Source organism: Dryas octopetala, chromosome 2 (assembly GCF_963921425.1).
Source record: "Dryas octopetala chromosome 2, drDryOcto1.1, whole genome shotgun sequence".
In the NCBI taxonomy this organism is placed as follows: Eukaryota; Viridiplantae; Streptophyta; class Magnoliopsida; order Rosales; family Rosaceae; genus Dryas; species Dryas octopetala.
In genome coordinates this window covers 25910480-25925005 of record NC_141367.1, presented here as the reverse complement: position 1 = coordinate 25925005, position 14526 = coordinate 25910480, and the positions used below count along the sequence as shown (strand labels likewise).

General features: G+C 38.5%; 3 protein-coding genes and 1 non-coding gene across 4 annotated transcripts; 3 read left to right on the top strand and 1 right to left on the bottom strand.

Annotated features, from left to right (window-relative positions):
• Positions 1–78: 78 nt before the first annotated feature.
• On the bottom strand, positions 79–150 carry TRNAT-CGU (transfer RNA threonine (anticodon CGU)). Its single transcript has one exon. It is a non-coding gene; the product is annotated as a tRNA-Thr (tRNA).
• Positions 151–883: 733 nt separating this feature from the next.
• Positions 884–3806, top strand: CI51 (51 kDa subunit of complex I). Its single transcript, XM_086234064.1, has 2 exons — positions 884–1043; positions 2039–3806. Exons 1-2 carry the CDS (start codon positions 1041–1043, stop codon positions 3551–3553), a joined length of 1518 nt encoding a protein of 505 aa, XP_086090190.1. The 5' UTR covers positions 884–1040; the 3' UTR covers positions 3554–3806.
• Positions 3807–6212: 2406 nt separating this feature from the next.
• Positions 6213–12310, top strand: LOC147294761 (uncharacterized). The gene is made up of 9 exons (XM_086230773.1): positions 6213–6390; positions 6919–7683; positions 8195–9273; positions 9612–9849; positions 10006–10212; positions 10597–10770; positions 10965–11162; positions 11345–11458; positions 11680–12310. Exons 2-9 carry the CDS (start codon positions 6988–6990, stop codon positions 12007–12009), a joined length of 3036 nt encoding a protein of 1011 aa, XP_086086899.1. The 5' UTR covers positions 6213–6390; positions 6919–6987; the 3' UTR covers positions 12010–12310.
• A 309-nt stretch (positions 12311–12619) lies between these two features.
• Positions 12620–14508, top strand: LOC147294760 (UPF0481 protein At3g47200-like). Its single transcript, XM_086230774.1, has 2 exons — positions 12620–12803; positions 13102–14508. Exon 2 carries the CDS (start codon positions 13144–13146, stop codon positions 14440–14442), a length of 1299 nt encoding a protein of 432 aa, XP_086086900.1. The 5' UTR covers positions 12620–12803; positions 13102–13143; the 3' UTR covers positions 14443–14508.
• Positions 14509–14526: the final 18 nt, after the last annotated feature.

The window sequence follows — 14526 nt, the reverse complement described above, 5'->3', positions numbered from 1 at the left end:
TCCACTTATATTTCATTAATTAGTTATCTAATTAAGCGAAAAAGGTTTAACATATGCTTTCTCCTTTCTTTTGACAGGAGCCGTTGGCGAGGATCGAACTCGCGACCTTTTGCTTACGAAGCGAACGCACTACCACTATGCTACAAAGGCTAAATAATTGCTATATATTATTGGCTAGTTCAATTTATGGCCAGTAAAAGATTGATTGTTCAACTTATAGTTGTGACACCAAATACCAATACTATAAGTCCGCTTATTTCTCATATTAATTTTTTTTAGGTGATTATCAAATTAGTGTTCAAAATGAAGACTCTGACAAATTTTTCTCACTGAGAAAGTAATAATGCGGGTTTCAATATTCACCTAACACTCAAAACAATTCCAAGAATTCCAACTCTGTACATAGATGCATTAAGAATTAACAAAAAATTGAGTAAGCAAACCGTGGCTATGAAAGTTATTATAATTTTAAGTGCAGTCAGGGGTGACGTTGGAAATTCCAGAACATCTTTTAGGTGTTAAGTGCATTGATCAAATCTGTGGGTGCAAATAGAAGAACCTAGTGGTAATCTTGGATCTCAGCTTGGATTGTACATATGAATTCTAACATAAGGCCCAGGCTTGCTCCAATTAATGTGGATCCTTAAGCCCGATTTTTTTGCCAGACGAAACTCATATGTAAACGAGTAGGCCCATAATTCCTCTAAAATGGAAAGCCCAATCCAGTTGCAAAAATTCAAAAGACGCAGAAGTAGGTCCAAATCATAACCGTTAATCCGTGGACCGAAACGAAACATCACAGCATCTCTACGTGTTATGTAAGCTCATCACAAACACTCACTCAATCTCAGCCGGGTGTTGCCAACATCAACATCTAATTTTGATCATTACAATCGGATGGTCCATTTTGCATTTTAATCAAAGTTTGCGAAAGTACAGAGCAACTCTCTCCCAATCCCACCTGCACAATTTCTCAATCTCGTTCTCGTTGATTACCTGATTCGGCGACGCATCGCGGGTCGTCTGCCACAGCTCTTTCCATGGTACGCAACCAACATCTCTATTCGTCCTCATTTTGCTGAATTTTATTTTTGAGGCATATCATTCATTGCCTTAGGGTTTCGCTCTGATTGAAGTTCAAATTCATGTTTACTCTGTATAATAAGTTTTTTATTTTTATTTTTTCAAATTGAGAATATATAAGGTGATTGAGAAATGTTGTGTGTTTGAGTAGATCTACTGTGGTTTTTCTTGTTTTATATCCGTTTGGTTGCTGAGAAAATTGAGGAAAGTAGCTGGAAAGGGAGAGAATTTAATTGTGAATGGGTTAGTTTGAATTTAATTGAGCTCTCCGTATCTAAGCCGATTCTTTTTATTAGGCTTAGTTGGATAAAGGTTTTGGCCTGAGGTTCCAAATTTATTAGGAGTTTTTCAGTCAACATCTTCTATACCATCACCCTTGTTCCAGTTTTAATTCGGCCAAAAACTGCTTTGAATTGAGGGGGGAATTGCCTTAGGATTTTTGGATTACAGGAATCATATATTTAAAATCCCAATTTTGTGTGCAAATAAAGTTTCTTTCCGGGTAAAAAGTGTTTTAATCCAATTTGTGTTCAGGTTCAGTTTTGTTGGAAACTATATTCCAGCTCAAAACCATGTTAGATTTGTGCAGGGATAAAAAAGAACACAGAAATAGTTCTATAATTTAGAAATGATGCATTGAAGCAGTGAAGCTGTTCAAGCCGTATTTCAATCTTCTAGTGCATGTGCTCGCATTGCCTTCTTCATGAAATAAAGAATCTATAAGAAAATAAATGTCGTGCATATGCCCCATTTTTTTAAAACTCCAATGTTTCATCATTGTTTCTGTTCTGTATTTTGACGTTGGATTTTTTCATGCATGTTCTTGGGAAGTTTGTTTCATGTCAACTGCAGTTTATTTTTATTGTAAACTCTGAAGAATACAGTTATAGACATATAGTTCGCTTTGGGAAAATCAACTGATGACTTCTTGTTGTAATTAAATGCAATTTTATAGGCACCCATCAAGGGTATTCTTTCTCTGCAGAGGACAGCTTTAGCTCGGCAACATGGTGAGAAGTTGGGCCTAGGGTCTAGATTATTCAGCACTCAGGGTACACCACCATCTGCTTCTACTCCACCACCTACCCCATCTCCAGAGAAAATCCAGGCTGCTAAGGCTTCTACTACTCCTCAACCTCCCCCTCCTCCCCCACCTCCAGAGAAAACCCATTTTGGTGGCTTGAAAGATGAAGACCGAATTTTTACCAATGTGTATGGTATGCACGACCCATTTCTCAAAGGTGCCATGAAACGAGGTGACTGGTACAGAACCAAAGATTTAGTTCTCAAAGGTACCGATTGGATTGTCAATGAAATGAAGAAGTCTGGCCTCCGTGGACGTGGTGGTGCTGGTTTCCCATCTGGTCTCAAATGGTCTTTTATGCCGAAAGTATCAGATGGCCGTCCTTCCTATCTTGTTGTCAATGCGGATGAAAGTGAACCTGGAACCTGTAAGGACAGAGAAATTATGCGCCATGATCCACACAAACTTTTGGAGGGTTGCCTGATTGCTGGTGTAGGGATGAGGGCTAGTGCTGCTTACATATATATTAGAGGTGAATATGTGAATGAACGGTTGAACCTTGAAAAGGCAAGAAGAGAAGCTTATGAAGCTGGATTACTGGGAAAGAATGCATGTGGATCTGGTTATGATTTTGATGTTCATATCCACTATGGTGCTGGTGCTTATATTTGCGGTGAAGAAACAGCGCTTCTGGAGAGCCTTGAAGGAAAACAGGGGAAGCCAAGATTGAAGCCTCCTTTCCCTGCTAATGCAGGGTTATATGGCTGCCCCACCACTGTTACAAATGTGGAAACGGTAGCTGTTTCTCCCACCATTTTAAGGCGTGGACCAGAGTGGTTTTCCAGTTTTGGGAGAAAGAACAATGCAGGAACAAAATTGTTTTGCATCTCAGGGCATGTGAACAAGCCTTGCACTGTTGAAGAGGAGATGAGTATACCCTTGAAAGAGTTACTAGAGAGACACTGTGGAGGTGTGAGGGGTGGATGGGACAACTTACTTGCAGTAATTCCAGGTGGTTCATCTGTTCCACTGCTTCCCAAGGATGTGTGTAATGATGTGCTGATGGATTTTGATGCACTCAAGGCTGTCCAATCAGGATTGGGGACTGCAGCTGTTATTGTGATGGATAAATCAACTGACGTTGTGGATGCAATTGCAAGGCTTTCTTACTTCTACAAGCATGAGAGTTGCGGGCAGTGCACGCCATGTAGGGAAGGGACAGGATGGCTTTGGATGATCATGGAAAGAATGAAAGTTGGGAATGCAAAGTTGGAAGAGATTGACATGCTTCAGGAGGTGACCAAGCAGATTGAGGGGCACACAATCTGTGCTTTGGGAGATGCTGCTGCATGGCCCGTGCAAGGCCTAATACGGCATTTCAGGCCAGAGCTTGAGAGGAGGATCAGGGAGCGTGCAGACAGGGAATTGCTGGAGGCAGCTGCTTAAGTGTTTCTCTCTGGTCGCTTCTTGCATTTGTTCTGCATTAATTTTCTTCACTTGACTGCTAAAAATAAGAAACAAAGGCAGAAAAACAAAATACAAGTAACTTCAACTTGGGTATTTTGGAATCTGTTTGTTGTTATTTTCTTGCAAGACCACCTGATTGTGGCCCGATCTGGTTTCTGGTGAACCCTTCTGTATTTTTGTATTGGCTAAAATATTTATCACTTGGTGTAATAAAGGATTTTTCTGGTGTGTAGGTTAAGCTTGTATTGGATTTTTCTGCTTACTCTGGCTTTTTATCCAGTTATATCTTCTAGTTTTGATCCAGAGGACGTTTAGCATGTCTGACAGGAAAAACAATTACAAAAAATGTGTGTACCCCCATTGATTTAGGAATGAATTCTATTTGAGATAATTTAATAAACCAATATATTTAGGTTTAATCCTTCATCTTTGATGCCCCATTTTAATAAATCAAGAACAATGTCTGAAATTGAGTTTGTTTGCTCACACCATTAAACATGAATAACATACTACAGGCATACAAATTCAATAGTTGAAGGCACTTTTTCTTTAAGGTGTTGCATAGCATGGTCTCTTACTTCCACTTCATGTTTGGCTTCTACAATTCCCCTATCCCTTCTTCCACTATACCAAAGCCAACGCCGGATAGGATCAATAACAATTTTCTCCAGTGCAGCAATACTCTTTATTAGGAACATGACATGTTGAACGACGCTTGTACGAGCACGGTACCCTACTATTTCTACTACCTTGAGGTAATTATGGGGGCATTTGGCAAGCTTCTCTACTTCTCTTTTCTTGAATGCTAGATTAGCCACCTGCACCTGCATCACCAAGGAAACAATTTAGTGTACACGCAACAATAACCACAAGGACCATTAAGTCTATTTAGCATGTTTTATTGAATCCACTTATCAATGGAGCTTTTAAAACCACAATCTACACCAAAGCAAGCCCTGAATCGTTGGATGGTTGTGCCTGTATGCTGTTCAACCACACGATTTACCCAATTGACGTATCTACGAATTTCCTGGTTTTTTAGTTCTGGTGTGAGTCGACTGAAGCCCTGATAAGTATAAGCAACATCAAATCTAGCATCAAAGTTGAGAGTCATGGTAGACAACCACACATAGTGCCATCGCCTAGAAAGGATACTAGTAGCTGCTGCTTCCTTTAGTGGCAAGAGAGACAATATACTAACAACAACGTCATCTGGCAGCTCACTTATCCTGTCCGGCCACCAACTTGTACGCACCCTTATTTTTCCCTTTCTTTCCCAACTTGTTATTTCTTTTTCTTTTTCGCCGGCGTCTCTTTTCCAAGTTGTACTTATACTTCTTCTAATACATGAATTGACCACCAAAACAAACCAAAAAACAAAATTAAAAGAGCAAAACATAGAAAGAGTAAGGACTGCAAGAATAACAAGAAGGGAAACCAGAATTAAGTTAATAAATTATATTTACAAAAAAGCATAACAAGAATAATGATGACACTATAAGGAAACCAAACAAGAACGGACTTATGTATCAGGGAAAGAAAAAAGGATGCAAATCCTTACCAAGTTGTACAAATACTTCTTCTTTTACATGAATTGACCACCAAAACCAGTTAAGAAACAGAAGATGCAACTTTCAAACTAATTATATTATTAGATAGAGGGGATGTTAAAAATGTGCGATTTCTGTACTAGTTTGATATTTGGAAATTGATGAAAATTTTGAACAATATGTACGAAAAAAAAAAAAAGATGCAATCTTTTAAACCAATTAGATATTTGGAGAATTTGATGTAGATCTCACGGCAAAGTGAGGTTTAGGGTTACAAGACTCACAACTATGACCTAACTTGTGGGGTAAGGTAAGTGATCATGCAGCGTGATGTGGAACTAATCAAGAAATTAATAGTGAAAACACAACGCAGCCTTCGTTTTATATACAACTTTTATTTAGAGGAGTATAGTTAGAGCATTTCCGGTACTTTCCTAAACTTTTTTCCAAATTTAATGATATAAAACAGAGCTTTAACCATTTCTAAAATCTCCCCAAATGTTAGATTTCTCCAAAACTTTTTCCAAATCAAATTAAATAGATAAGGCTTCTCAAACTCTCCTTAAACCTTCAATAGTCATATTTTAGACAAAAAACCCAAACAAAAAAAACATATAAGGAAAAGTTCAACTTTAGCATTAGAGAGCATTTCCTTAAATCTGACCTTTTTTTCCTAAATTATTCTCAAATTAAAGAAAAATATAGAGAAAGGACTGTTTCAAATTTAGATTTTAAATGATGTGGCACTATTTTATAGATTCATATATAAACTAACTTTATTGCATTTATTTACGACAATTAAAACACTAGCAGTTACACTGACACTTTCATTTGTGATTGAAATTTGAGATATAAAATGAGAGTAATCATCACCTACTTATTCTCTAACTATTCTTGTAAAGTTGTTGGGCTCACAGAGGCCCAACTACTTGAGTGATTGATAACTGATAAGATACATAACCCAATACTAGAATACAAACGGGCCCATCTGAGTTCGGAAAGACTTCGTTCCCGCAGTACGCGGCAATCGTCTTCTATCCTTTCTAACTACCTTCTCTTTCCTCTTCCGTATCACACTCACACCGTCATACGCATTTTCAATCTTTCACCTTTTGACGCAACGTAGAAAATAGAAATTGAAAAGCCTAAGAAAGCCTTCGCTCGCTCTGAGCCTCCAAAGCAGTGGTCACAGGCACAGCAACACAGTCCCGCGCATTTCTTCATTCTCTCTCTCTCTCTCTCTCTCTCTCTCTCGCTCTCCAATTGGTAAGTGTACTCGCATTTCTTCGATTCTTTCGAAGCTCAATTGAAATTGCGCTTCCAATTCGCTTTCATTGATCCCAGGCTTTCTAGCTACTATTCAATCTTACTTGCATTCCGATCTGTATGATTGTTTGGATAAAAAGTCATTTTGTTGTTTCTTTATTAAGTCTGTTATCATCCTTTTTGTCTGTTTCAGATTTTTTTCTTGTATATCAGAGTTTTTGTCTCCATTTGTTTATAATAAAGGAGCTGAATGAGTGGGGTGGGTGATACCCAACACCATTTTAGTATTTTATTTTGGATGTAGAAATCTCCTCACGTTCTTTTTTGTACTCATTTGTCTTTTTTAGTAAAAAATTCAATTTCCATTGTTTATTGTTCACCGAAACTCATCACGGTCACACCGTGGATTGCATCTTAGATTCTTAGCTTAAATTAAATTCACAATGTTGAGAATTTGTAAAATTTTGTCTTGCTTTCTTTTGTTTTTCTCGTTTTATCTGATTTTGTGAAGTGTATGTTTGTTATAAGGTTTCATGAATGTAGAAGCATTGTAATTGGTCCTACCCATCAAGAGCTATCCCGGCACTTCTCGTAACAATGGTACTTGGGATAAGAACAAAGAGCCGGAAGGCCGGAGTGGTTCAGGTGGATTACCTTATCCATGTGCAGGAAATTAAACCATGGCCCTCATCTCAGGCTTTGAGATCTGTTCAGTCTGTGTTGCTTCAATGGGAAAATGGTGATCAAGTATCTGGGTCCTTCACTTATGATGTTGGAGATGGGAAGATCCAATGTGGCGAGTCTTTCAGGCTTCCAGTCACTTTATACAGGGAGAAATCAAGAAAAAGCACCACCCGTGAAACTTACCAGAAGAACAACTTAGAATATTACTTGTATGAAGCTCGGAAGGACAAGGGAGTGAAAGGTCAACTCTTGGGGTCAGGTGTAATAAATCTTGCAGACTATGGGATCATCATGGAAACCGCAAATGTAAGCACTCCCCTGAACTGGAAGAGAAGTTTTAAGAGTGCAGCTCAACCGGTTCTTTATGTTAATATTCAACAATGTGGTAAAGACGGCCCTAGTTTGTCACCAAAGGGCAGCTTGTCCAAACAAGTGTCGCTGGACACCGAAGGAACTGAATCTGTTGCAGAGTCTATGAATGAAGGGAATGATGAGATTGCCTCTTTTACTGATGATGATGTTGATGATGATGTTTCCTCACATTCATCACGTAATGTAGCTTCCTCTGCTTTTGAGACAACATTCAGTTCATCTCCTAGCCGTGAAAAGGTATGTGATGCTAATTTTAAATTATGTCCCTCTAATTTATTTATTTTGCTTTTCTGCTCTTATAATTGTGAAAATGATATGTGAAACTTCCTTACTCTGTGATTGGTATCACAGGATATGATTATTTTTTATTCATGCTTTCTCCAGTTTAAAAATCTTTACATCTTATTTATTATGTAGAATTAGGTTTATGAAATTTAATCTAACTGTCCATGGTTGCAAATGAACAAACTGCCTAGCTGAACTTGAGATCTTCAAATACAAATTCTGAGAACCCAAATCACGCAAGCATATGTACTAGCATCATCTTTTCCATACTCATTTGCATATGTATGCTCAAAGAAAACTACTTAATAATGGTGGACAGTTATTGCATTTCATTTAGTACACTGCAACAATCTCTTAGGAAGACCCTAACTGTGTTTGATCTGCTGGGTTTCGCCTCTCTATATGAGCAAATTCATTTGTGTAGTTTTTGGATTGTTTAACAGCCATATATAATTTACTGCAGAATGGATTAGAATCAAAAACTGATAGCACCAAAAGGATTTATGGGGAGCCTACTGTACAGTCAATAGCAGCACCTGCAAGCACAGGGGTAAATCCAGTGGCTAAAGCATTCAAACATCAAAATGGAAGTTCATCTCAATTGTCGTCAATAGGCCCTGCAAATGATATTGCTTCTTTGCCTAACATTCCAAGGGAGAGCTCAATTCTGAAGAAGTCTCTCACTCACTCTGTTCAATCATCTTCTTCATCCTTTGGAAATCAAGATAACCATCAAGAGTCTGGTAACTATAGTATTAAGGCCAACAGAATTCATGAAAGTCTTTCTAACAGCAGTGCCAAAATGCAAGATAGTGCTCAAGAATTTATCAAAGGAAATATTGTCAATAGCCATGCTTCTGAAGGTACATCCTCAAGTACCTCTATTCAGGAGGACACAAACTCAATATTTGCAAACTATGCAGATTCGCAAGCCTCTCAAGAGGATGATCATCTCCTGAAGTTGAAAGAATATTCTTTTGATGGCAAATTAGCTTCTAGATTTTCAGACGAAGCTACCAGAGAGCAAGTCACTTTAAAGAGTGAAACTTTTGCATTCAGTAGGAAAAATGTTGGAGTGCAGGGAAGTAAGGTTAAAAGTAATGAATTGAAGCATCTGAAGTCTTTGCAGTTACCTCTTGTCTCAGCTGAGAACAATAGACAGTTAAGAAAGAATGAGTTTATCAAAAAGTCAAAGGAAGCTGAGATTCCTGAAGATGCTCATGTCAGTGGTATGATTAGTGCAACAAGTGAAAGTGAAAAAACAACATCCAGCTCTTCTGATGGCAAAGTTGAGTTGGAGTCTACAATTGAATTGCTTAAGGATGAGTTGAGAGAAGCTGCTGCTGTTGAGGTTGGCCTTTACTCAGTTGTTGCTGAGCATGGGAGTTCCACAAATAAGATTCATGCTCCTGCCCGGCGACTTTCTAGATTTTATTTTCACGCTTGCAAAACGAGCTCTCCAGCTAAGAAGGCCAATGCAACAAGAGCTGCTATTACTGGATTAATTTTGGTTTCTAAAGCATGTGGAAATGATGTTCCAAGGTATCTAAAGCTAAATAAATGGAAGGTGAATTCACCACTAAATTTACTAGTCGTGTTCTTATCATAGACCAAATGATGGCCATATTTGCAAATCAGAGTAACCAGAAGCCCTAGCAATATTTGACCCCAGGGATAATTGTCTGTCTGTTTCGTGATTCTAATGGCACATACATAGGATCAGGATGCACCATAAAATTGTCTCCGAGGGCCATAGATCTTTTTGTCACCTCATTTCCCTTAATGGTCCAAATCATTTGATACGCTTTCTAAACATCTTCCAGGATGTAGAAGTACTTTTAGTTTGACATTTTACTGTATGTTTTGTTGCCCATAAACAGGTTGACTTTCTGGTTGTCGAATTCCATTGTGTTGAGAGCTATTGTCAGTCAGACCTTAGGGAAACTACAGCTTTCTGCTGGACCATGCACTAAAATAAACAGTGGTAAACTGTGTTCAGATGAGGTGAACAGTCATGAAAGTTTTGATAATTGGGAGGATCCTCAGATATTTATGGTTGCTTTGGAAAAGTTTGAAGGTTGGATCTTCTCCCGAATTGTTGAGTCTGTATGGTGGCAGGTAAAACTATATGGTTTTCAGTTTTCTTCATTATCTTCATTCTTCATCATCTGTTTTCATTCTTTCACTACCGAGCTCTATCTACAGGAATGTAGCCTAGATCTGAAAGTCCTTCCTACTCATGTCTGATATTGTATCATTTTCACCCCTTTCCAGAATATGACTCCACATATGCAGTCTGCAGCTGCAAAGGGATCAAGCTCAAGGAAAGCCTATGGAAGGAAGCATGGTTTGGGTGATCATGAGCAGGGTAATTTTTCTATTGAGCTGTGGAAGAAGGCTTTCAAAGATGCCTGTGAAAGGCTTTGTCCTGCTCGAGCTGGAGGACATGAGTGTGGCTGCTTGCCGCTGCTGGCTCGTTTAGTATGTTTATGCATCATCATCCCTTCCTCAATGTGCAGTACATTATTGAGCTTTTCACTTAACCTAGAAACCTTCTTGTATGGTGAAATAGAAACCCAAAATTTTACCATAATAATATTGTACATTGGTGGAGCTCAACATTCAGTGCAAATGCTATATGTAGCCAGAGCTACACCACTCGTTTTTAAAGGAAAACATACTCTTATTCATCTATCCAGCTTTTTTCTTATGCCTCCAACTCCTGTTCAAAGTCCAATATTACATGAGAGTGAGCTGTTCCCATTGCATCATGTTTCCAAAAGTCATTTAAAGATCTGCCACATGATTTTGCTACTGCCCTCAATATTTTTTGTAGCTTATAAAATGTTAATCTATGGTGTTTAGATAATGGAGCAGTTGGTGGGTAGATTGGATGTGGCTATGTTCAATGCTATTCTTCGTGAAAATGCTGAAGAGATGCCCACAGATCCTGTGTCTGACCCCATAAGTGATTCAAAGGTTCTCCCCATTCCAGCTGGAAAATCAAGCTTTGGGGCTGGTGCACAGCTAAAAAATGTGGTGAGTGTGGATACCTTGTTGTGTGAGGTTCTTTTGGTATTATTATTCAAGAGTTCACTTGGAAGCTGCTTGCTTAACTTTTCCTTCCCCAATCATCATAACAAAAATTAGTCATGTATTTTCTCTTATTTATGAAGAAATGGTAATCTAGCATTCCATTAATGGAAGGACTGTGCTTGTCTTCATATCCCCAGATTGGAAGCTGGTCCAGATGGCTTACTGATCTATTTGATATCGATGATAGTGACGCTCCTGGTGATAACAATGAACTCAATGATCACAAGGGACTGGAGTGCGAATCATCCTTTAAAGCTTTCCGCCTTCTTAATGCTTTGAGTGATCTCATGATGCTTCCATTTGAAATGCTTGCAGATAGATCTACCAGAAAAGAGGTAAATACTGGGATGTAGATACTCTCACTTATAACTCCACCACCACCCTCCCCCCCTTCCCCCCGGCCCCTCTCGATCATGCAGATATATATATATATATATCAACGTCAATTCTACTAATTCTTCTATCTTTATCCGGTAATGCTATTTTGTATAAACACTGTTTCATTGATTGTTTGTAGGTATGCCCTGCATTGGGTGCACCATTGATCAAGAGGGTTCTTTACAATTTTGTTCCAGATGAGTTTTGTCCAGACCCAATTCCTGAAGCAGTTTTTGAGGCTCTTGATTATGAGGTAACCAAAAGGCCCTCTAATAGGTTTGCAAATAATTATTAGGCTTATTTACTGTGCTGCATTCCTGTTTGAAAGGTGTGGGACTGTTTTGGTATGATTGATTGTTTTATTACTCTAACTGGCTATCTCCGGTAACAAGAATCATGGAACTCAGGGTGTAAGCCCTTAGCTTTGTGGGTTTCAATTTCACATTAATCTATTTCACTTGTTTCTTTATTTAGGAGAGTTTGGAAGCTGAAACAGACTCTGTATCAAGTTTTCCATGCATTGCAAATCCTACAGTCTATTCACCACCTCCACCTGCTTTGCTAATAGGCATTCTAGGAGAGTTAGGAAGTCCAACTCTCTTGAGGAGTGGGTCATCAGTGCTTAGGAGATCATATACTAGTGATGATGAGCTTGATGTGTTGGATTCACCAATGACTTCAATCATAGACAATGCCCAATTTTCTCCACGTTCATTGACAGCCAACTCAATGCTGAAGTGGAAGGGTGGTCGAAAAGTTGTCAGATATCAACTCCTCCGTGAAGTTTGGAAGGATAGTGAATGATCTTCTCTTTCATGTATGTGAATTTATGTACTTGGGGTGGGTTTTTGAATTTGGAGATGATCTATTTACTTGCCACTCCGCAATTAGTTATTGGTTTTAAACAGGGTTTCTATTGGAATAGAGGCCTATTACTTTGTGAATAATAGGGTAGCTGTTGTAACCTCTCTACTGGAGGCCTATTTCATCATATTCTGTGAATAATGATATCCTATGAATAATGATATCCTGTACAAGGGGAGTTCTTGCTTTGGCACTGCCACTACAAGCAAAGCATAATCTCTGACTCTGTTTCTTGACTCTATGGGTATGGGCTTGAATTGTGGGCCGGGCGTTAGCCCAATACCCAATCTAAACTGGGCAGTATGCATTAGCTGAACGACTCATTCTGAACAAATCCTGTGGATTGTCCGACCCCAAACGTTATCCAATTAAAATAAATCAAATTATGTTTGAATTTAACTTTTGGACAAGAGGAAATCTTAGTATGTGCTTTAATAATATATATGCATACTATAAAGTCAAAATTTTACAGTTGATATGATTTTAATAATTTTAAATTCTTAAAATACCCTCTTTTTAACTTGTATTTCTGTGGCAAATGTAAATGGCAATCATGCATGTCTGAGAACCCCACCTAACCTGCAATGCCTATATAATGTAAAAGTATGAGTTGAAGTCAACTCGATCCTCATTCCTCAAGACCTTTGGTCACCCACTCATATTTCATCACCAGTCTCAGATTTCTCAGTCACAAGAAGAGAATAGCCTTCCAGCTGCCAGCAAGTTTAATTGGGGTAAGCTCTTAGAATATGTCTTTCGTAATTCTCTTTTGTTATTTGGCCTCTGAATTCTGATGGTAATATTTTCCGTTTCTGAATTTTGAATGGTAGCTTCATTGAGAACAATAACAGGTACAGGCACCAAAAACTAGGTATACTTGCAAGTATAATATGACATAAAATCACAAAACCCCTTTAAAACCTTAAGGTGTGATGCATGAAACTCTGTGTAGTTTAGTTTCATACTATACCAAAGTTCTGTTTGCTTTTTCGGCCCCCAATTTAATATCAAAGTTTTCATTTCCTGCGACAGAACTGGGTTGCTATATGTTTTGTGCTACAGTACTTCATTGTGATGGCAGAGACAGATAAAGGTGAACATGTGTTGATTGAAGTTCAAAACTTAAATAGAATGCTAGCCTCGTCTATCAGAGATAAATTATGCCATGAGTCACCATCCTTGTTGGGCAGTAACATTTTCAGAGTACCTGAGAAACTTCGCAGGCATAATGAGAATGTATTTGGCCCTAATATAGTCTCAATTGGCCCTTTTCACCGTGGCACGAAAAGACTAGTATCTATGGAGAACATTAAAATGTGGTATCTACGTTCACTTTTAGAGAGGTTACCACTGCCTCCAGAGGACACACTGGAACACATTGTCGAAGACATTAGAGGGCTGCAGAAATTTGCACGTGAATGTTATGCAGACCCTTTCAATCTCAACGAAGAGGAATTCATAGAAATGCTGGTGGTTGATGGTTGCTTTCTGATTGAGCTCTTTCGTAAAGATGCATACATAGTGTTGAGGCACAAGGACGACCCTATTTTTAACACTTCATGGATGCATGAAAATCTCTATCATGATTTGGTATTGCTCGAGAACCAAATTCCTTGGTTTGTTCTCCAGCGCTTATTTCAGCTAACAATGTCTGTTAGTGAACAAGAAAACCATTTCCTAATTGAGGTTGTTCTCAAATTCTTTGAGACAATGATGTTGCTGACAGAACCAGCTGATTACACACCAAATGGCCACGAAATCAAGCATATACTTGATTTGTTGCGCATTTGCTTGCTTTCCTCATCCGGTAACACAATACCCAAAACCACAAACTTGGAACTATTTCCTCCTGTGACAGATCTCTTACGGGCTGGAGTCAGATTCAAGAAGGGAACTCCTGGTGACATTTTGAATATCAAGTTTAGCAAAGGAGTATTTGAAATACCCCCCATAAAAATCCGAGGGAACTCTGAATCTTTGTTTAGGAACCTAATAGCATATGAGCAATGTAACCACCTTTGTACTGATCAATTCACATCATATGCAATTGTTTTAGATTGCCTCATCAATAACAGCAGGGATGTAGACTTGCTTTGTGATAAAGGAATTGTTGTGCATGCATTGAGTACAGAAGATATATCCATTCTGTTCAACAGGCTCTACAATGACACTCTTGTTTCTGATTTTTGCTATGCTGGATTGGCTCACCAAGTGAATGAGTATCATCGATCTCAATGGCCCAGATGGAGAGCCACCTTGAAACGCAATTACTTCAACAATCCATGGTCGATATCTTCATTCGTAGCAGCGATTCTCATACTGCTTTTCACCTTTACACAGACTCTATTTACTGTTCTCTCTTATAAATTTTAGCCCCTTCTTCATGTAAATTACTCGTATGACTAGTTTGCTTGGATTAACTTTGATATTGCATGACTAGTTTTCTTGGATTAACTT